Source organism: Archocentrus centrarchus, unplaced genomic scaffold (assembly GCF_007364275.1).
Source record: "Archocentrus centrarchus isolate MPI-CPG fArcCen1 unplaced genomic scaffold, fArcCen1 scaffold_32_ctg1, whole genome shotgun sequence".
In the NCBI taxonomy this organism is placed as follows: domain Eukaryota; kingdom Metazoa; phylum Chordata; class Actinopteri; order Cichliformes; family Cichlidae; genus Archocentrus; species Archocentrus centrarchus.
Window position 1 is genome coordinate 3367847 of NW_022060260.1, and position 24654 is coordinate 3392500.

General features: G+C 38.2%; 1 protein-coding gene across 1 annotated transcript in view; it reads left to right on the forward strand.

The window, feature by feature from the left end:
- The window catches only part of adamts17 (ADAM metallopeptidase with thrombospondin type 1 motif, 17), a 182014-nt gene that overhangs the window by 2944 nt on the left and 154416 nt on the right, over window positions 1-24654 (forward strand). Inside the window, exon 3 of the mRNA XM_030724178.1 lies at window positions 11519-11690. Coding sequence (XP_030580038.1) covers window positions 11519-11690 — 172 coding nt within the window. The remainder of the gene's footprint in view (window positions 1-11518; window positions 11691-24654) is intronic.

Genomic DNA, 24654 nt, shown 5'->3' on the forward strand with positions numbered 1-24654 from the left:
CTGTTAAAACTGGTATAAACTAGATTTTTAGCAGGTGCAAAACTTGATGATATTAAGTTGGTTGAACTCAAACACATAATTACAATAAGATAGACCATCAAAAAGTACAGTCTGCTCAGCAATAACAAGTAATGTTCACGTTCTAGGTAATTTTAAGTAATATGAACTCAATATTTTTAAGTGGAATCAAAATCTGGGTTTACAGTGCATCTCCTCCTAGAAAAGTGGACCAGTTATGATGAAACTTTACATAAACATTGCATAGGGCACTGAGAGTGCCAACATCTACAGTACTGTGCAAAAGGCGGGTATGGGAAAATGCTGTAATCTAAGAATGCTTTAAAAATGGAAATGTTAATAGTTTTTCATCAATTAACAAAATGCAGTAAGTGTAGAGAAAGTAGAGAAAGCTAAATCTAATCAGTATTTGGCGTGACCACCCTTTGTCTTCAAAACAGCATCAATTCTTCTAGGTGCACTTGGACAGTTTTTGAAGGAACTCTGCTGGTAGGTTGTTCTAAATTTCTTGGAGAACTAACCACAGATCTTCAATGGATCTAGGCTTCCTTAAATCTTCCTGGCTCTTCATGTAATCCCAGACAGACTCTGATATGGAATATATCTGGGGTCAATCATACACCTCCCTGATGGTATTGTATGATTGATAAATATCTGTGTGTATTTCTCAGCTTTGAGGACATCATGAATCCTGACCAAATCTCCAAATCCATTTGCAAAAATACAACTCAACAATGGTAGTCTGGTAGTCATACAACTCCTAACTTGGAATGAACCGCCACCATGCTTTACTGTTGCATGCAATCATCATTGTACCACTCTCCAGCCATTTTTCACACCTACCTAAAACTTATGCACAGTACTGTATATGGTGTAAAAACAATTCCCACAATCGGATTTATTTGCAGTTCAGTGGAGCACTGAATGAAATGTCATAATACAGAATAGAATGTCAGGTTAGAATGGTGTGTCACAATATAATGTATCATGGCATCACAGTATAATGATCGCAGTCTATGCATGTTTGTATGTTCCCTGTCTCCTGCGCGTGGCATGAGGGTTAGATTCTATTATCCGTGTGACAAACCTTACCCTAGATGGGTCACCTGAGATGTTAATATCACAATAGCATCACTTCAGTTTCCATCCATCCATCCATCCATCCATCCTCTTCTGCTTATCCTATTCAGTTTGATTTGCAAGCAGTTGAATGAAAGTTGGGGAACAACAGGTTATTGAGAAAGAACACTGAGGCAACACAGGACAAACATTCCCATTAAAGACATCATGCAGCTCAAGAAGTACTGTCAAGTACAATAATATAATTGGAAGAAATGGTGTTCCAAAGTAAAAACACAAGTCGTAATTAACTGGAAGTGTAATCTACAAGAAAATAATGCTATTATTTGTCCAGTGTAGATAAATTTACTACAAACTCCATCCATGATTGGAATTTTGTGGAAATGGGATGAAAACTATAATTCATATTAACGGAAGGTATTGGTTGACTGCATAGGGCGGCTGGAGCTTATCCCAGGTGTAATAAGGCAAGAGCTGTACCACACCTTGCCAGTCTAGAAATAGCCAGCCGGTGGATTCAGACCATGGACCTTATTTTGCTGTGAGAAGACCTAGAGACAGAGAGAGCACTCCAGAGCAAGGGAAGATTTTTGACCTTTTTGTTGAGATTTAATTAATTTTTAAAAATTGTGATCCACAGCAATTGGTACTAATCATGTCAGACTCTGAGACACTTTTTTCCTCTTCAGAGAAAAGAAGGGATAAACCAGTCTGACCCAAAGCCAAATATGTCTCACCAGATATGTATGATGACTTGCCTGTGTAACACATAACTCACATATGGTAACACCACCCAGTTACACCCTATAACTCCAGTAAGCCAGGTAGCCACTGGGGCTTTGGTGGATCCAGCAAGTGTGATTGGGCCTGCTTCACTTGCTGATGACTCCTCTTCCTAGGCAAAAACAGGCCAGATGCCGCAACATGAATTACAGGAAAACTTCATCCACCGAGCTATGAGTCTACAATGGGCCATGGAGACATGATTATTTGTTTGGCTCTCATTAATGCTAGATCATTAACAAACAAGACTTTTCTGCTAAAGGAATTCTTCACCTTATGTGAAATGGGATTTATATTTTTGACAGACAAATATATTTCTGGCTTCACGCTGGTGAGTCCACCGCAGACTACTGATAGAGGTGGGGGGGGTATAGCAACTGTATTCAAATCTGGCTTCCAGTGTTGACAGTCTGACTCTTTTTCCAGAGTTTTTACCAAATTTTGCAGAGTTTGGGGGGTTAGGGGTGTAACATTGAATTGGTTCCTGATTGTTGATGATTTTAATATTCATTCAATAGTCAATCTAGACCATTGGTCAAAGGATTTCTTAATCTTGTTAAATTATTTAACCTCACTGAGTCAGTGACTGGTCTGACACATGAAAAAGAACACGCGCTGGACCTTGTGCTGTCATTCAGTTTAAATTTGTAGCATTGAGATTTGTGACACAGGTATTTCTCCGGCATACCAAGTGTACAGGATTAATTCTTTAACTCCACTTGTCCTGATCTACTAGACATGGTGGCTTCTGCTAGAATTACGCATTCTAAGCCAGTAACAGAGCTTTGACTGATGCGACTCACTCTCTGAGGTGCAATTGACACACATTTGTGGTCACGTTTAGTGATGGGGGATACTGGTGAAACTGTGCCAACTTTGTTTTACAGGGACGAAAAAGTACTATTTTTACGGTCGGAAAAATGGACCGTTAAATTTATATCAGCAGCAAACCTGATTAAAAGTTTTGAATGAAGTATGTGTTTACTACCACATTTTAAATAACCTGCTAAATGTAAAAGCTGATAGCTAAATAAGTGCCATTTCATAATTATGTGATTCATAATCCGATTAGTCGACTAATCGTTTCAATAGTTGATGACTAATCGATTATCAAAATAGTCGTTAGTTGCAGCCCGACTTTCAAACATGCTGTTGTAGGAGTAATTTGGATTCTTCTGTTCTCTCTAACTTTAGGTCCATTTCTAAGCTGCCTTTTCTATCAACTGTTTTAGAGAAGGTAGTTTATAACCTACTACAGTCATACCTAGATTTAAACTGTATCTCTGAGAAATTCCCGTCTGGTTTCAGATCAGGTGGTGGGGGAGGATGCTGGACAGACACACCTAAACATATAGTGAGATTGCACTTGGAAAGCCTAGCAGAGGCCCCAGTCCACAAGATCTACAACTCCCACCTCCGCACAACTTCAGCAGCATTCCGAGGGAGGCTGAGGACATTGAGTATGAATGGACTATGTCCCATACATCCATTGTTGAGGCCACTACACGGAGCTGTCTGCTGTACATTAGTTGGTGCCTGTCATGATGGTAATCCACAAACCAGATGGTGGACACCGGAGGTGAAAGGAGCCATTAAGCTGTATAAGGATTCCTATAGGGCTTGATTAGCCTGTGGGACTTTGGAGGCACCTGAGGGGGTACCAGCAGGTCAAGTAGAACATGGCCTAGGCGGTGGTGGAGTCTGGGGATGAGGGGGAAGACTTGTCTATCACTGGGGCGAGGTAATTAAACAACTCCTTGGTAGCAGGGCCCATGGAGTGGATGAGATTTGGATGAGTTTCAGAAAGGCTCTGGATGTTGCAGGGCTGTCTTGGTTGACACTTCTCTGCAATGTCATGTGGGGATCTGGGGTGGTGCCCCTGGATTAGCAGACTAGGGTGGTGGTTCCCATTTTTAAGAAGAGGGGCCAGAGGGTTTGCTCCAACTATCAGGGGATCACATTCCTCAGCCTACCGGGAAGGCCTGTGGGAGGCTACTGGAAAGGAGAATTCATCTGGTAGTCAAACCTTAGATTCAGGAAGAACAATGTAGTTTTTGTCCTGGTCATGGTTTGCTGGACCAGCAACTAAATGGCCTGCTCAGGAGGGAGACCAGGTTATCTACTAATCATAAGGTTGGTGGCTCTAGTCTGCATGCTAATGTATCCTTGGGCTGGATATTGAACCCAGAGTTTCTCTAGATGTATTCATCGGCGTGTGAATGTGTGCGCGAATGTTAGATAAAAAGCAGTTAGATGTAGAAAAAAGTGCTTGTATGAATCTGTGTAAATGGGAATGTGTTGTATAAAGTGCTTTGAGTGCTCAAGTAGAGTAGAAAAGTGCTATATAAGAACTAGTCCATTTAGCATTTATCGGATGAGCTGGAGGAAGTGCCTGGGGAGAGGGAGGTCTGGGTTTCTCTGCTTAGGTTGCTGTCCCCATGACCCAGCTCTGGACAAGCAGAAGAAAATGGATGAATGGATGGAAATAGGTATTCAGTAAATTCTATTTTTCTCCCTACAACTACACAAATGTACCCCCTAGAATCAATTATTGCAATTTAGTGTAACCATGTGTACCTTTTCAAGGTGTATCCCGGTTTCTTCTGTAGTACAGAAATGTCAGAAAAGTTTTTTTTGAGTTAATTTTGCTTTTTAATATGCAGCTAAATGTTATTTGAATTAAAACTGAGTATTGGGATTATTTTTGTGATTAAAAGATTGGCCAATAACTCTAGTTTAGCCCTTTCTGCCTATCAATTATTTACATATAAATATTCAAAAATACTGATGTGAGTATAATTTAAGATTATCAGAGTTGTTTGGGTGTGAAAAACTACTACTTAATTCATTTATAAACATGGAAATAAATGTTTAGTCTTACTTAATAAAGTCATATATAACATGTTTAATGATAGAATTTAGAAAGCCTGTGATGCCAACTTGTGGTTGGCAACATGGTTGCCTTATGATTATAGCGATGTTATACATAATGCATTGATATCCGTAGATTATGTTGTATGGGTGCATTATGTAACCCTGTTCCTGTACACACAATTAGAATAAGATGTGAATACTTTGCAAGTATGCGTTATATCTGGGTTATTGTTATAGATTATATAAATAGTAAGACATTGTGTAGTATGCACCCTTGTACAATAGTGCAGTATGTACTTTCTCTAATTTGTTTACCATGGAAAATTTTTGTCTGTTCTAGTATGTGGTTACCAAAACATATTTGTAGAAATGTGAAAGATAATCACAGAATATCAGTGTCTTACAGCATGCCTAAAACTTTTTGTTTTAAATTTAATTAGTATTGCTAATATTGAAGTTGTATTTTTGCTGGAATTTGTATTATATCTTTTACTAACCCAGGGGTGACTAAAAGTATTTGACTAAAAGTTTAGGACAAGGCCTCCAAATGAGGGCAAAATAGTTTTGCAGAAGATGTCTGCTGAAGGGTTTCCTGTTATGAAATGGAGCTGTAATGTTATCCAGACTTCTAAATTTATTTTATATTTTCATTAATGGCAGAAGAATATCCACATTGGTGATGGGTGTTGTAAAAAAAAAAAAAAAAATCCTGTGTACATGTGGACAAGGCCACACACACACGCACGCACACACACGCACACACACACACACACACACACACACACAGGGATGATGTAACTGTACACAGTTGCTGTCCACCATTCTTCACTCTATCCTTCTGTAGATAAGATTTTAAAGTGGTGTTAGTTAAACTTTACCCATGTATCAGGTAACTAATGTCTGCAGCAGCAGCTGAAGCTTGGCCTAATACCAGACTTAACCAAAACCAAGATGGAAGTTTATTTTTTTGTGTGTGGGGACCCTGGGTTATTCCAGCAGTATAAATATAACAGTATTCTATCATATAAACAAGTTGTATCTCAGTGTAATAATGTACAGAAAATATGGAAAGGAGCAGCAGATCTAAAATTTGGATTTTCTCACAGTGATGATATAACTCCACCCAACCCATTTCTCACTTGGTTCATTGCCGCGCTTGGGAGATTAAATCAGTCTTCCAGTTAAGGATGGAGAGGATTTTAGAGAACCTCAGATTCCTCCAACTGTAGCAATCTTAACATAGTCGTGATAGACTTACTCTCCAGCTAATTCCTATGAATAGGATCATATCCACATGTTTGTGGAGCTGAAGAAAAGCTTTAATCCATCCTCCAGTCCACATTCTGCTGGCTGACAGCATTTGTTAGTCCAGAGGTTCAGCTGGGAGTGGAATGTCTGCACAAACAGGAACAGTCTGAGTTCTCTACTTTATGGCATACCACACTGCTATAGTCAGAGGAGGCCTGTTTATAGTGGATGCATTGTGTGCATTGTGTTTACTAAAACCTAAACTTTATTTATTCACTTTCTCATTGATGTGAAGCCACTCTAAACAGAGAAAAACAATCACATGCTTGTAGCAGTTATGTAATATTCCAAATTAAATTGGATTGTCTTATGTACATAATCTACTGATATCAATGCAACTCTCCAGTGTAGATAGTTAGGCTACTTTTCAATTCTCAGTACTGTTTTGTATAGGTACCACCAAATCAGCAATAGTTCTTTGGGATTTCTGGAGTTTTTTCTTTGGAATTTGGCTGCGTTTTCCACTCATTTTCATTCCAGTCTTTGTAAAAGGGCCATTTTCAGAGGAATGCTTTTTTGTTTAAGCCACTTCATACTGACCTATGAATGAAACTTTACTAGCAGTCTTAAAAGCATGTCTGCTAGTAACTGTCATAAACATACAATGTGCTCCCACTTTTTTAATCAAATCTCCAAAATAACACAGTGTTATGGTATAAAATAGCATCTTTGCACCAACAAGGTGATTCACAAAGGTGAAAAATGTGCATGTCTCAGCATGATGTGCAGTGTGTCCTTAAAATAAATTGAGGGAGAGACAAGTTGAGGACAAAATAAGTGGCACTGCTACAGCACAACCAGAGAACACAGGCACACTAAGGCTAATTATACACACAAGTGACTGAAGTGGAGACCCCAGGGCAAACAAACACAGGCATAGACAACACAGTGATGCAGGGTAGGAAGTCAAATTAAACACAACGCACAAGAGACAAATGCACCAAAATAAAACAGGAAGCAAGAAGCAATAACTAAACAGGGGAACACAGACACACAACTAAACATATAGCCACATAAGAAAAGGCAGGCAAAATGATAAACACAACAATAACTGGAACTAAATGCACAAAACCAACAGCACTGAGGTAAAACACAGGGGTGAAAAGCTAAACAATAAGCAAAATAAGAATCTGAAGACATTTAATAATAAGCAGGACTTGATAGTCAAAGAACAGAAACACTGGGTCAAAGACTCAGGACCATGACAGAAGCTCAAGAGTTCAGGCTGTGTAGAAAATAAATATAGTCATACCAAATATTGATTTCCAAGCTCGTTTGAATTGTCCAAGCTCAGTTTTTGCCTCATATACTGTATGTATGTTTGCATGTTTCAATACATCAACTCACCAGTTTCTCAATTTGCTGCCACAATGAGGGGTGGCTCAAGACTTTTCCACAATACCATATTGCTGAAAGAAGCCATCAGAAGATGTGTACACTGTGGTCATAAAGGGGAAATATAGTCAATCGTCAGTTTGACTGTGGCATTTAAACTATACTAAGTTGGTATTTGTCATATGTGGAATGTGTTGGTTTCTAGACCCAAATGCAGACGTGTGTGGTGGAGTGAATAAACAACAACAAAACACATTTTGTGTAGCTGAAGTCCTACAGGCAGCAGAAAACCAACTCCATAATTCCAAACAGGAGGAATCCAAACAGAACAAACAGTCAGTATGACATGTCAAGCAAACACAAGCAGACTGAGGGTTCAAATACAGGGGTGATGAGACACCCGGGGAACTAATGAGAAATGGGGATGTAGTCTAAATCAAGACACAAAGAACACATGGCTATCAAAATAACAGGAAGTAACTGGACATCACTAACAGAGACAGAAATTAATAAGAAGGCACGGGGAACACGGGAGGCAGGAATAAATAAGGAACATAAATATTAAACTGAAACAATAAACCAAACAACAAAGACATGAAGAATAGAAAAACAGAAAGCTATAGACTAAAGCAAACAACAAAAGTCAAACGATAAGTACAAACTGGAACTTATAACTCAGACTCAAAATGTTAAATAAAGATGAATTTAACAATCCACAACTCAAAACGCTGGGTCAAAGACCCAGGACTGTGACAGCACTGAGGGGCCCAAAGTGTGCCAAGAAATGATCCCCCTCACCATTACACCACCCACTGCCAGGAACCTTTGGTACAAGAAAGGATGGACCCTTGCAACAGAAATCAACTCATCAGACCAAGAAATGTTTTTCCAATTTTCTGTTGTCCAATTTTGATGAGCCTGTGCACATTGTAGCCTGTTTACTGTTTTTAGCTGACCAAGTGGCACCTGATATGCACATCTGCTCCAAGGTTCAACACTGTGTCCGTTCAGAGTTGCTTTTCTGCATACCTCCTCAGAAGTGGTTATTTGAGTAACTTTTTGGAATGCTGTTGTATTACAAAGCCACCTAGAACATTTAAGCTGTGTGCTTTTAATTATCTTAGAAAGCACAAATATAGAACCGTCCTCCATTTAAGTGCCTCACAAACTTAAATAAAATTTCAAGTTTCAATGAGCTTTGTTTTCCGTAACCTAAACCCAACCTCTGTTGTAGTCTCATAGCTAAACTAGACAAAAAATAAGATTCTTGTTCACAACCTGGTTAAGACAGAGACAAAGACTTGTTACCTGTGTTCCAACACTCATGGACAGTTTTTGGCAGTTTGGGAGTTCCTTCTCTGCCAGCACCACATTATATTTTTGATGTTTGATGTTTCTCTTGAATGGCAGCTTCTGTTTTGAATCCATCTCTGTGCAGATGACATTGTTCTTTCAGCTTTTCTGAATTTATGGTTTTAAGGTGCCTACTCATGGTGCACTTTATCAGATCGGATCTAATAAACTTAGGTAGGACATCAAGTTTGATCACTGTAGACTGTATAATAAAAATGCTTGGGTCTGTTATTCCTTTGCTTTTTGTTTTGATGACATGCCCTCGACACTGTCATCAGCTGGAGAACACATCCTGAGATTTTTTCTTGGTTGGACATTCCAACCAAACATTCTTTTATATTTTTACCTCCATCTATCCAGTTGGGGTTTGTTTTGGCTTTTTTTTTTTTTTTTTTTTTTACAAGTGCTCGTGTCATGTCATGTTGCATTTGTATTGGCTGGTTAATAGATAAGAGGTTAGTAGGTGAGAGTAGCAGTCATATTATGAGATGGTCGTCCTAAATTTGTTAGAATTTTGTGCCAGAATACTATATCTTTGATTGCAAGTTCTTTCATGTTGCAGACATACCAAAATCTCACAGTGTATGCTAGGCTGAAGAAGCTGTTTTTAGCTCAGTTGTTTCAAAGAAAAAGTCGGACTATTGTCATATCCTTTGTGTCGGTGGTGTCTGTTCCACAAAAACGTGACCATAAATCAAGAACAATGTGACCTAGAGTGTTCAAATTCACAACATTTATTCATCTATTAAAAATCTTGGATGAGTTTAAATCTTGGCAACCTTCTGAAAACACGGTATGTCATGTTGGCTGATGTGAGAGGCGGAGATGGACCCATATGCAGGACTCTGGAAACTAACATAACTTAAAACCGTTTATTGTAAAACAAAAATCCTTGTGCCAGATGAAGAGCAAAAATCAAAAACAAGCAAAGCAACACACAAATGCGCCAACATAACCAAACAACAACACAACAACAAGCAGAGAAAACACAGGACTTAAATACACCAGGGGATAACGAGGGAAAGTGGAAACAGCAGGTAACACAGCTGAACACAATGACTGATGAGACAATGGGAAGCAAATCTAAATACACTGCTCAAGAAACAAGACTTTACCAAAATAAAACAGGAAGTGGACACCAAGACTAAGACACGACAACTTGACAAACCTGAACCACAAACACAAAAACACTGGGCACAGCCCAGGACCATGACAATAACTCGAACAATCTCACCCAAAATGTTCAAATTGACACAATAGATGTAAATTTTCATCTACTAAAAATCTTGGATGAATTTGAATCTTGGCAACCTTGACATGAAGATAAAGGTCAGAGGTCAAGTTCCACAAAAACTTTAACATTTGCCATAACTCAAGAATGATCTCACCTAGGATGTTCAAATTCATGCCATAGGTGCATCTACTAAACATCTTGGACAAGTTTAAACCCCTGCATCTTTGACCTGAAGGTAAAAGCCAGAGGTCAAGTTTTCTGAAAATCTTAACAATATTACTACTACTACTACTAATAATAATAATAATTCGAGAACAATGTGACATAGGATGTTCAAATTAACACCATAAATGCATATTGTACAAGTGAGACCATCAGACACTTGCTCACTGACTTTACTATAACAACACTTTAACCTGCTTGTTAACCTGTGTCATTGCCCTTTTACATTCAGTATATTACATTTATCTGCATTCTTAATAAATGTAAAGTAAGTGCAAGTTGTGCACAAGTTGCTCTGCAAACCTGTTATAAAATCTGTTTGTTTGTTTGTTTGTTTTAAATGCATATATCACATGTAATTCCACTGTCTTCCTTTCCTAACAAGACATTTGACAGACACCATATGTGCAGTGCAGGAAACAAAAACTATGATTTTTGTAAGTGTATTTAAAATGCTTTTAGGAAACAAAAAATATAAAAATAGCACATATGTCATAATTTTTACAGTCACTTGTTTTCAATATTAGTTTGTGTGTTAATCTCAGTAAAATAATTCAGCACAAATTCCTTGTGTTCCTTGGACCAAGCCATTTTCTTCCTCTTCTTGTGCTTCTTTAGAAGTGTCTTCTTTTCAGCAATTCAACCATAAAGTCCAGATTCACGCAGTCTTCTCTGAGCAGTTGATGTTGAGATGTGTGTGCTACTTGAACTCTGTGAAGCATTTAGGTAGGCTCTTATCTGGGGTGCTGTTAACTCTCTGATCCTGGTAACTGATGAACGTATCCCGTGCAACGGAGGTAACTCTTGGTCTTCCTTCCTTGGAGCGGTCCTGATAACAGCCAGTTTCATCATAACATTTGACGGTCTTTGTGACTGCACTTGAGGATACTTTAAAAGTTCTTCAAATTTTATATTATCCAGTGTTCATAGAGTGTCTGTCTGTCTAAGTACTAGCAGCACTTTGCTGATATCTCTTAACCTCATGCACAGGCTGATTGTGGGACAGGATTGTTGTAACAAACCACTAGCCAAACATTAAAATTATAGCAAAATGTTAAAAGGACTTAGAAATGTGAGCATATGCTTTGCAATTATTTAAACAGTGCAAAAATAAAATAAAATAAAATAAAATAAAAAATAAAATCTACATTGTTTGCATCTGTATTTAGTGAAAAATATATCACTCTCAAATGTAGTACTTATTGTATTTTCACTATGTTGTATTTTTGGTTACATTTATAATAAACACTGTCCATTTACAAGGTTTCCCAGGGCAGTCATCATAATTTCATGTTGTGTATGTCTGCACAGACTGGGTTTATCCAGATTGGGGAGGACAGCCTGTTTATCCAGCCTGTTGGTGAACAAGACCCATCCCAGTCATTCTCCGGTCTTAAACACCAGCTGCTGCGACACCAACGTTCAGCCAAGACAGACTCTGCTCTACATGGTGTGCAGCCCAACTACTGTGGGACTGTACAAGGTGAGTGACACATTATGACTGAATGGTGGAAGACATGGGTTATAGTAACACTGACAGCAGAAATGTTTAACAATGAAAGTACAGCAGCCTGTGTAATGGCAGGTGTAATGGACAAGATGATTTGTCAAGGTGAAAAGGAGTTGTAAACATGAGAAATGGCAAACATCGACAACAAATACAAACTGTTTTATGTTTGAAATTTGTACACTTCTAATTCCTTTGAGCTGCAGTATTTTCAATTCAGTTACATTGTATTTTTATAGCACCAATTCACACCAGTTCTTGCCTGGACGTGCTTTGTATTTAAAGGTAAAGACCCCCTATTTTTCACCTGTTGTGCTCTGCTGTTATGTTGTGAAGCATTTTCTGATATTTGTCTTGAGAGGTGCTATAAAAATAAAATTTTACTTAACTTCACAATATTAAAGAGAATACCCCCAACATGCAATCAATCCCCTATGAACATCACTTCTTAATGATGTGACAGAAGAATTTCTTTTCAGTAGGAAGAGATCTTCAACAAGACTGAACTCAGGGAGGGGCAGCCATTGGCTGCAGCTGGTTGGGGGGTTAAGAGAAAGGGAAGGGGGAAAAAGGAGAGCATAGAGAGGCCATGAAAAATCACAAAATATGGGAGAAAAGACACGATTTAGTGACATACTGTAACCAAAGACCTTAAAAAGATGTAAGACCCTTATAAAGACATAGCATCAATTGGTAATATCTGTAACTTGTGTCATCATCCAAACTGCTCACCACCAACAGCTAAAGGATAAGTGCGGTATATTAAAACCTGGATCTGAGTTTTTTGAGTAGCAATGAGTCTCAATAACTAACAGTGTGCATGCACAAATCTGTCCGGAAACATGGGTATGAACACTTCACACCCAGTTTCAGATTCATCAGTATTTTCATACCTGGATTTGTTTGTACTTTACAAACACACATCTTTAAAATTACTACTACTACTACTACTACTACTACTGCTAATACTACTACCACCTCCAACAAGGAGGTTATGTTTTTGGTTGCGTTTGCATGTGTGTATGCATGTTATTCTGTCTGTAAACAAGTTAGCTCATAAAGTTTTGAATGGATTCTCATAAAACTTTGTAGGGTGTAGAGTGGGGTCGTGTTAACAATCCATAAAAATTTGCCTTACATCCACCAAGATCTTTAAGGTCAATGTAATTCTTTATTGGTCAGAAATTGACAAAAAACCTTATAACTTAGAAACTATAATTCTTACAAGTGGGGTGTATTGTTAACATATAGAAAGTATCATATAAAGATTTAAAATATCATGTCACATTTGACCTCTGACCTCTCCTTCAAGTTAAATAGATTGATCTGAAGGTCAAAGTAACGTAATATTTGATTTCTATAGCACCTTTTCAAGATAAAAATCACAAAGTTCTTCACAATAAAATAGCAGATGATAAAATTAAAAAAAGAATGGAAGTCTAAAAAAGGCATCACTGAGTCCAGAGCTCTCAATCTCAGAGGGTGAGTTCCAGATTTTGGGGGGTGAGGGGACACTTTTGCAAAAGCTCTGTCTACTTTAGTTTGTTATGTTAATACAAGGCACTGATTCAGCTGAAAAACCAAAATGAACCTAACACAGGGACAGCAAAATCTTTAGGGGTGGCCAGATCAATAATCTGGGATAAAAGCAAGGGACCTGGCCAGCTCAGCAACAGTGAACTATATGAAACGCCATATAAGACGACTAAAGTGGATTGCAGAATTCTTGCCTGAAAGTTTGCACTTCAGTCACATCTTGAATATTTGATTTCAAATTGATTTAAAATCCAGAGTGGTGATTTACAGAGATAAAATTTTAAAAATGTGTAATTGTTCAAAAACCTGTGCACTTAACTGTAAAAGTATCATTAAGTAACACTTTCAGTTCCCAGTCTGTGTGACTGCTTTTGTGTCATCACACATTCTTATATTTGTGATTACTGAAATGACAAAAGTATTAATTAGACTGAAAAAGCTTAAAAAAAAATCACTGGAAATTACACCAAAATTGAAACAAACCAGAGGTATCTGACTGATGCTTTCCTATCTTTGCTGCTGGTTTCTGTGGAAGGCTCTTACAATGAATGTCTGCAAAGCCCCTTTCATGATAGGCTCCCATATTCTGTGCTTCTTTTGAGTGTTCTGTGGAAGTCTTTCTCACTGATCAGCAAAAACAGACATTTTTTTTTTAATCTTTATCTTGTGAACAGCTACCATGTTTTTAGGGTTTGCCAATTAGCTGCTTAATTAAAACAAAAAAATCATAATCACACTTATTTTGGCTGGTTATTGAACATGTTTACTCATTAAAATGCACTTATACTTTTACTTGACTTCTGTTCTCTATTCTCTATACTGTTCCGGTGGTGGGTGTTGATATTACACATGGCTAAAGTTTCAAATAACGAGGTCAACATATGGACTGGTAAATGGACTAGTTCTTATATAACAGTTTTCTACTCTAGCTGAGCACTCCATGCGCTTTATACAACATGTTTGCATTTACTCATTCACACACGCACTATTTTCTATTTCAAAGTGCTTTCCATCTAACATTCACATTCTGACGGTCACATTGAAGAGCAACTTGGGGTCCAGTATATTGCCCAAGGACACTTTGGCACGCAAGGCCGGAGTAGCCAAGAATCAAACCACCAACCTTCCGACCAGTGGCTGTAGTTCTACCTCCTGAACTACAGCCACCCCTGTATGTCCAAGATATCCCTGTAATCCAAAAGCTCAGGCTTCAGATTGCTTTAAATGCTCTGTTTTAATATTTTTTACATCAATAAGAGGGTGGTGGTGGGTGTTGATATTCTTTTAAAGTCATCTCAGGCTCACAGCCCAGGATAAGAAAATAAGTATTTTTTTTGAAAAGCTACTCTAGTAGTCCAAGAAAAAAAAACAAAGAGTTTTCCACTTTAAGTTTAGAAACATTTCCACTTTCCACAAATTTAGAAGCTGTCACCAGTGCCACCACTCACCACTCCTTCTGGTTGCTCTGGGTGTCTTCAACTCAGCCTGAAAATAGCCCAACTAGAAAGTTGGATTTCCAACCTCTACCGAATGTGAGAGAATGAACTCCTGCGGCACTACCTGGCTGCAGAGGCCTCCTGCAGTCAAGACAACACCACAATTCCATGACTCAGACCTTCAGCAAGCATCCAGATCCAGTCACGATGAGAATTCCTGGCCCAGGTTCAGAGCCAAACCAAAAGTGTGGACCTGTTCCACACTAGCTCCTTTTGAGCACTGAATTGTCAACCAGGGGGAGGAGATACGAGGAAGAAAATCTTAAGTCTCTTCTGGGAACCCAGTCAGTTATTCAGATACGATGGCATACATCCACACAAACTTGAAGTGGTATTCCACTCAGTTACTCCTGTGTCCTAATGCCAGCCCTAATTGATCCCTGCTTATTCCAACTGCCTCTCATGTGGAGATAGGACCCTGTGTAAACATTATAAATTCTCATATTTGAAGCTCTTCATCTTATAACATAAATCCAAGTAACTCTGATATTTTGAACTCTTCACGGTCTACAATTAGTAATACATCACTATATAACTTTCCCAAACAACTTTCTCAAATTAAAGTAATAATTAACAGCAGACCAGTGACCAACAGCCAGCCAGTAAGCGGACATCAAAGACTTTCTGCTCTTGTACACATTAATAATTGTTCCCTGTCCCAATCCACTAATACTTCTATCACTCCCTGCAATTTAAAACTTGCACTTCTTAATATCAGATCAGATTATTAATATCATTGGACTTTATGCTTCTTACTGAAACCTGGCTTCATGACCAGTGATGTCAGTTACTCTAATATGACTACTTTTTTCAGTAACGAGTAATCTAATGCGTTACTATTTGCAATCCAGTAATCAGATTAAAGTAACTTATCCAATTCATTGTACGTTACTATTTTTGTCATTTTCCTCAGTACAAAGATATATTTTTGCTTTCTTCTTGTATCTCGGGGAGTGACGTCTGGCCGATGCGACAGTTAAGTCCTGCTTTCATCATGAGGACAACAATAACACACAGCGATACAAACGTAAACAGTGAAGGGAGGAGAGAAATGCGTGTTTTCTAGCTGGAAATATAGGCACTATTTTGACACTAGTTTGTGTCAGCTAGAGATGAAAACATCAAGGTTAGTTGTGGTCTGAAGCAGAGAGCTGCAGCCAAACAACAAAAGCTGGACTTCGGTACAAACCAGTAAGTGAGGGAGAGCTGACTCGGCTGACTCACCCTCGTTTCGTGGTTGTCATTTCTATGTTGAGGCAGTGGGGGGGGAGTGCTGATGGTGTTGTGCCAAAAAGTGATCGTCTGCCATAAAGTGATTCCGATGTTTCTATGTGCTTTTATGTGTAATGTCTTTGCTTTTATTGGTAAATAGAGTGCAGTCAACATGATTTATGAAGGGCTTATATATAAAATGCAGAAATAACCTGTTTTTCAACCATCTTTAGGAGTCTGTGTTATTGTACCTACATTATAATCAATCCAGAGCTTTTTGGTCACTTCAAATATCTTTATAGATCTGTGATGTTATATTTGTTCTTATTTCTGCAGCCGTCTGAGCCAGATTTCTGTTTAAAAAGACATTTTTAATATCAATTACATAAATAAAACGAATATATAAAAGTCACTTTGCCAGAAACTGATTGTAGCTTCTACCTTGTGATAGAAATGCTGTTTCTCACTCAAAGTGACCTGATATCATTCATGACAGATATGTTTGACACGTTTCACAGGATATAGGTCAACAAGTCATTTACAGCCGTTTAAATACAGGCAGTCACTTTATGGCAAATACCACAGAAATCACTTTTTGGCACAACACCGGCAGCTGTTGAATGTAACTACTAAAGTAAGTTGTAATCTAACTTAGTTACTTCTAAAATTAGGTAATAAATAAAGTAGCTAAGTTAATTTTTAAAGGAGTAATCAGTAATCGGATTACTTCTTCAAGGTAACTATGCCATCACTGTTCAATTCAATTCAATTCAATTCAATTCAATTCAATTCAATTCAATTCAATTCTATTTATATAGCGCCAAATCACAACAGTCACCTTTATATTGTAGGTATTGTATTGTAGACCCTACAATAATACAGAGAAAACCCAACAGTCAAAACGACCCCCTGTGAGCAGCACTTGGTGGCAGTGGGAAGGAAAAACTCCCTTTTAACAGGAAGAAACCTGCAGCAGAACCAGGCTCAGGGAGGGGGGGTCATCTGCTGTGACCAGTTGCTGTAAGACTACAAAAGTGCTGTATTAATGCCAGCCTATTCCAACCAAGCTCCACCACAGGAGGTCTGTTCATGCAGGTGGCAGTGGACTCATGCTCCTGTAGAAACTGCAGGAAAGCCACACAGAGTAACAGAGGATTTCCACCATTTCATCTATGCAAACCTGTTCTTACAACTTCTACTTCCTCTAGATACATCTTGTTGACCAAAGACTCACTTTTATCTTGTCTTGACTTGAACTAAACAATAACTGATTTTGAGCTTTTGGGTAGGGGCAGAAGTTCTTTGCATAACAGAAAATGAAACAAGACCAGGATTTCAAAAATAATGCATTTATGCTTTTTCATAACAGTTGGAGGCCAAACTCATCATTTAATAATGCAGTTCTCTTATCTACCCTGATATCCTATTGCCAAATCTATTACTACCCGTACTATGATTTAAATATTTTTTTTCTCACTTTACACAGAAATGTTTTCTAGTTTTACAAAAAAACTACTAGGATCATTTGGCAAATAGATATCTTGATACATATGTCTTAAATTACAGTGGATGGGGAAGTGTTCCTTATGCTCACCCCAAAAATTCTGAAACATTTTTCAAATCCCTATCTAGTGTTATGCTTGCTGTGAGCTCTGTGAATGAACCACTGTTGAGAATGTCCCACAAAAGCACTGCTAATAAATCATAGATTTCAGAGCAACATTTACTGCTCTCTGCTATTCTTTGATGATTCAGCTCCAGAGTCCTATAAGAGAGGCTAGGTGATATTATCTTTGCACATTTGATATGCATCTTCTTTCTGAAAATTTGGACAAAGTTGGAACCCACTAAGCCTTTTGATATCAGTAACCCCTTTTCTGTTCTTGTACACTAACAATGTGCATATATTCCTAACCTTTCGGGTCTCTATGCAAGAGTCTAGATTTTTCTAGTAAATAGTATTTACAGTGAGGATTTTTTTTTGTTAAAAGCAGACCAAAACCAGCCTCCTGTTTTTTTGGAACTGTGGCATAGATTTTAGTGTTTCAGCTGCAGCTGAACACAGGATCTTTGCAACAGCACTGACTATGGGCTCAGGACATCACAGAAAACTTTAGTTGTGTCACGGCTGGCCGCTGCATAGGCAGGAAGGAGGACCCCAAAATGCAGACTCCAGGAGGGGTGTAATAGCTCACACGTTTATTTACCAATATTTAATACAAACACACTACAGACTAAACATGAGCTCTCCCCAGAATATACCAGACAGGGGAGAGACGTGAAACAGACTAGACTTCACTCACTAGGACTAACACGACTAAGCATAGGACAGCGGACAACAACCAATGACGTGACAACAAGCATGGAAAACACAAGACTTAAATACACAGAAGGTAATGAACAAATGGAAAACAGCTGGGAGGGAAGTACAGGAAATAAACTAAACCCAAAGCACACAGACCAAGAACCTACCAAAATAAAACAGGAAGTAACTTGACACCTGACATAGTACACCTAGACTAAACACCTAAGGACAGCACATAAGCACAGGAAGACAGAAATCATAATAAAACAGAACTATACAAGAACATAAAACAATGGGCCATCAGCCCAGGACCATGACAAGTTGAATGTTGGAATTTCAGCTATACAAACATTTCTCTCAACAAACTCTGTTCCCATAGAGTCCTCAAACAAAATCAGTAATTTTGGCTACACATAGCCACACACCTGAATTAAAAAAATGTTGCCAGATTAATGGCTTTAGTAAATTCTTAGAGAATCTTTTCATTTATATTCTCCTCTTTAAGGCAAAACCAACAGGGCCAAAATTAATTGTCACTCTCAAACCAAAAATAGTCCAAAATATTAAAGAAGTTATCTCACAAATAGGGGTAATTTGTCTTGGGCAGTCAAACACTTGAATAGTCTGTGAAAAGTGATGAAGAGTCTTAAACTTTCAAACTAATGGCCACCCTTGAGCTGCAAAAAAAGCCAGATTGTATAGAAAAACAGTCATACATCCTCATACCTTCATCCACAATCTCAGTTAACTCCTCATGAGTTTTCCTTAACTGTTCACTTTGTAACTAAAACCTGCCAACATAGACATGGACAGCTGGAATCACCACTGTCAAGTAATCCTTCCCGTTATATTTTGCGTGGTCAAAAACTTGGCAGGCACACAGACCATCACACTCACTGTCTGATGACGTTACATCATTCAGAACCAAGTGGACTCTAGTGGACCGGCGTACACAGAAAATACAATTGAGGCTTTATGATGCCTGTTAGAGTTAAAAAGGACAGGCCTTAAAGCTTTAGGACAAGCCTGCCTTGTGCTTGACAAGATGCCAGCATGTGAGCATACAAAGTCGTCAAATTATAATACAGACTGAGAGTTACATTACCGTAACCTATATATTTTTATTTAATGATGAGTTCAATTTTATTAGTTGAATGATTTATACTGAAAGCTAATGAAAAGGTGCCCACATTTATGGTTTAGGAATTCTTTTTTTTAATTTTGTTAAGATTTTGGAGGATTAAGTGTAGTTGTGGAAGATGAGGAAGCAGAGGAGGACTGCTGATCTATCTATGTAGGAAAGAAAACCTTAAGAAGAACAGCTCACAACTTATAAATATTTTTGTTACTGTGGAGATGACACCCATGTCAATGGTGACACCTACTGGCCACTTTTGCTATTGTAATGTTTGTGGGAAATGTTTTGTCTACCTTGGAATAAAGTGTTAATAAATATATCTAATTATGCTTATGGAAAATGAAGATAAATATGAGAAATTCAAGCAACAATGTCTAAATTTGTCATCTATAAAGATTTTCATTCAAAAATTTGTTTTTGTGCTGTTTTTGGGTGGAGTCGGCTTCTTTTTTTTAAGTTACCGACCCAGACTTGGAAAAAATCTGTTTCAAAAACATACTAATGTAGCATTTCATGGTGATTTCCTGAGACAACAAAATCAACTGGGCTAGTTCTGTGAGGATCCAAAGTTAAGGTTTCCCCATTTAGGGCTGTGGCTTGTAAAGGAAGTTTTTCTGCTGGAATATTCACTGGGCAACTAACTTTGAATCAAGGAATCTCTGATGCCAGAATATCTGTAGATTGGTAACTCACAAGTGTCTTATTGATCAACTATTTTAGCAGAGATTTTTTTACTTTGGATGGGATTTTGACTAATGCTAGCCAGCTTTAGTCAGCCTAAATAGGCTGATGGGCTCTTTATTTTGGCCAAGAAATGCAGAAAGCAGCAATGTGACCAGACTTCCCACAGTATAAGCACTCACCTACCTTCCTGTATCGCTACCACTCTGCTTCGGATAGCTTAGCTCATCCGACTTGCATTGGTTTGACTGGTCCTCAGAAGTGATAACTGATTACCTTGCGGTGGCACAACTTCTGGTCTGTGGTGATCTAGAAGTGGAAATTGTGAGCACTGGCCTGAAGAAGGCTGGGATTTTGAGTTCTGTGCCATACTTTCCTGCCACAAGTGGTTGTCTGTTGTGATGGAAAGAGAAACCAAAGACTCAAATGCATCAGTATCATGCAAGACACACAAGGCAGAGAGCTCTTTTCGAAAGCAGGAGGTTGAACCGGGTGTCATAGTCAGCCAGACTCCTGTCAGTGTTCCCCTCCTAGTAGTCGTGTTTAGACATCCTGCCTCTACCTAAGATGCAGTGTCCATTGACAAGTCTGTCAGTACTGCCTATGTTATTTGAATGAATGAATGAAGTTTTATTGCCATGTGGGTGAACAAGTTCACACATTGGAAATTGCAGTTACAGAACACCATCCAAGAATACACAAACACAACACACATAGGGGGATATGTGTCCTCGGGTCATGCAGCCGACTTGCAGTGCTACCTTTGGCAGGAGGAGAAAACAACACATCATGGGGAAGTTAGGTTAAAAAAAAAGTCATCTGGTACAGTGCTCAAAAGAGCACTATACCAGGGTCCAAAATAAATTTCAATATTAGGATCTAATCAATGGCAACATATTTTTGATAATGAGAATATCATGTTGAGATTTGTTCACTCAAATGTATTTTAATTTCAGTGCCTACTGTTTTGTCAGATGCTGCCTGCATCTCACATTCACACACAAGGTGTTCTTAGGCAATGGTACTTAATGTACCAGCTTCTGAGAAATAATGGGCCTATTTTAATAGATATAAAATTTTAAAATACACATTAGGAGGTTGGAAGGTGTAGTTTGTTTTACTTTGTCGCTTTTCTTTCACTCACTGGTTAAATTTAAAAGAGGCTTCGTTAATTCTATTTTTAACTGCAAATTGTCAGCAGTGGCCAAGGAAGAGCTGATAAGTCTTTTCTGTATTTATGATGGTAGTTTGAAACCCTGAAACCCTATGGTGTGACAAGCGCATGTATGGAGAGTGGGAAGGCAGGTGAGATGCAGGTAAGTCCTTTCGATGTGATTGTAGATCAGAAAGTAGAGCAGGTCATTTACTAATTGGAAGGTTGGTGTTTCAATCCCTGGCTGCTCCAGTCTACATGCCAAAGTATCCTTTGACAAGATACTGAACTCCAAGTTGCTCAGTGATGCATTCACCTGTGTGTGATAGAAACACTTAGTTGTAGTAGTGTGGCGCATTGTGCCGTGCATTATGAATGATGCTCTACAATTCATGACATGCATCAAAACAATACATCCATCCATTTTCTTCCACTTATCCGGGACCGGGTCGCAAGTGTGGCATCCTGAGCAGTGAAGCCCAGACCTCCCTCTTCCCCAGCACCTCCTCTAGCTTACCCCTGTTTGGTGGAGCAAGATTCTGAACAAATCTTCCTTCAACCTTATGGCCTTAACTATTCAAGTAGTGTCTAACAAACTAGCTGCAGTCTGCGAGAAAGTTACTTCAGTGAAAGTTCAACTAGAACATGACATCACTGATGCTATTAAACTAAAACGACTTTCTGATGAACGTGAACAGTGCAAAGCACTTCTCATCACAGACATCACAGCCATGAAAAAGAAGAAATTTGACAGAGACACTGCCAACTATCAACAAGGGAAAGTTTATCAGTGGAGACAACTGACTCCCTTTAGAAGACAGTGCACAGACATGAGACCTCAATAAAGACTCACCGGCCGTAATGAATCTCATCAATCTGATATAGACTCTGAGTCCAGTCATCACACTAGTGGCTCTTCCTCCTCATCCTCTGCCTCACCTTTTTTTATTCATGGACAGTCTAAAAGATCCCTCTCCACCCGACACCACAAGAAATGCCGGCGAGGTAAGCACTCACACCAGCAGAGGGTTATACAGAATGCAACAGACATGGAAGAACAACACACACAGGTACAAAATGTGATTAACCTTTCAAGCAAGACCATCCCTGATACCTGTAATTCTGTTTTTAATAAAGGCTTATCTTTTGCACCTACCACATATGGTAACGATTTTGAAACATAAATTACATAAATTTTTTTGTACATTAAGACTGAAAGAATTCTTTACCAAACATGATCAATCATCTTCTAATTTTAATACTGTTGTGCCTGTTGGGAATGTCACCACTTATGAGCCACCATGCTCTGAACCTTTGGTGAGCACCACATTCACACAGATTAAATCTAGAGCTTAATTCAGAGGCAGAAGTATGTTTGTTCCACCTCAAAAGAGGAACGCCTCCTTAGATACTTATTGTAAATTAGTAGAGAGAGACATTATTGAGTAAAAAAAAGTATAAAGTTTGGAATAATTTGACCAAAGACAAATGAAAAAGATGAATCACTGGTGATACAGAGTGCCGACAAGGGAGGAGCCATTGTTATTGTGGACCGCTCTGCATATGAATAACACCACCTTTTATAAAAAGTTACATCAAAATCCGACCCAGGATTTCAAATTAAGCATAAAGAGTAAATTAGATTTCCTTCTAGAAAAACAAGAATTTACACTACAAGAATGCTTGTTGTTGTTGCTTTATGCTAATTAATCATCCTATTATTCCAGTTATTTACAGTCTTCCTAAAATTCACAAACGTTATGATGTTTTCCCTCCTGGCCGGTCTATAGTAGCCGCCACTGGCCTTCTTACTGAACATATTTCAATTTTCGTTGATTTTTTTCTCCAACCCTTGGTGATCCTTCTTTGCCTTCTTATGTGAAGGACTCCGTGGATTTCCTCAAAATGATCCAGGCCATTGTTTTATCAGATGCTCAGTGTTTTTGGTGACTATAGATATCAAATCTCTTTATACCAATGTACCTTTTCAAGGTGGCTTAAGGGCAACCCAATTCTTTCTTGAGACCCACCCTGAACTGATACCAAGTACTGATTCACCATGGAGTATATGAACTTTTTGGATATCACTGTTTATAGGAATTGCAATCAATTAGAGTCCAGTCTTTTTCTAAAGAGTACAGCTAGAAACACCATTCTTCATGGTCAGTCCTTTCATCCCTCTGCTCTCAAGAAGAGCTTGCCTGTGTCCCAATTCAATAGGATACACTGCATCTGCCATTCTGATGAAGATTATTCAGTACAAGCAGATGCTCTTGAGAAATGTTTCATAAATAGGCAATACAAACACAATTGGATTACGTAAGCACGTGAACATTTTATAGGTATTTCTCAAATAGAATGCTTACATAACACCAAACCCAAAAAGTCGGCTTCTAATGTCAACTGTATTGTCCATTACTCTCCTTTTTTTTAATAAGGATATAGAAACCATCATTAAAAAATATTGGCATATGATCAGTTCTAATCTGACTTTGAAATATTTCAATACGCCACCCTGCATAGTCTACAAAAGACCTTCCAACTTAAGAAATCTTTTTGGTAAGGGCCTGTCTCCCTATCTCAAAACCCTCTCGTTTTAAAAAAAATCAGATTCCCTCTGGCAACTATCGATGTGGTTGTTGCACTCAGTGCAACTTTACTCATAAGACCACCACATTTAATCATCCCCGCTCTGGCAAACCTTTTAACATCAAAGGCATTATCACTTGTCAAACCAGCAATGTTATTTATTTGCTTGGATGCCCATGCGGTTTGGCTTACATAGGCAAAACTACTAGACCACTGAAAGTCAGATTATCTGAACATTGATCTAACATTTGCAACCATGACACTGAAAGTTCTGTTGCCATTCATTTTACTCAAGCTGCCCATACCGTTTCTGCTCTCAGCTATTGCAGTATTGAAGCCATAAAACCTCATTGCCGGGGTGGCGATATAAATTCTCTATTGAAAAGAGAACCCTTTTGGATCTTTACTTTAGACACATTAGCTCCCCATGGCCTGAATGAAGAGTTTGATTTGAGACCTTTTCTAAAATAATTTTATTGGTTTCTCAATTTGCCATTCCTTTATGGTCTTTCTTTCTTGTTTTTCTTTCCAGTATTTCTTATCCATGATTGTTTCTTTATGCACTACTTTTTATATTTGTGCATTTTATATTATATATATTTTAGCTTTATTTCATTATACAATTACCTTTTTTTAATTGCAGGTACTTGTTATGATTTCCTTAATTGCCTTGAGTATCACACTTATAATCGTGAGGATTATACATATGTTTTATTTATCACTCTTTATTGATTAGCACATAGTATACTTACATCATATTTTATAATGCCATTGTTTATATTCTTCACTTTGATGACTGATTCTGTACATGTTTGTTGTTTGATGCCGCT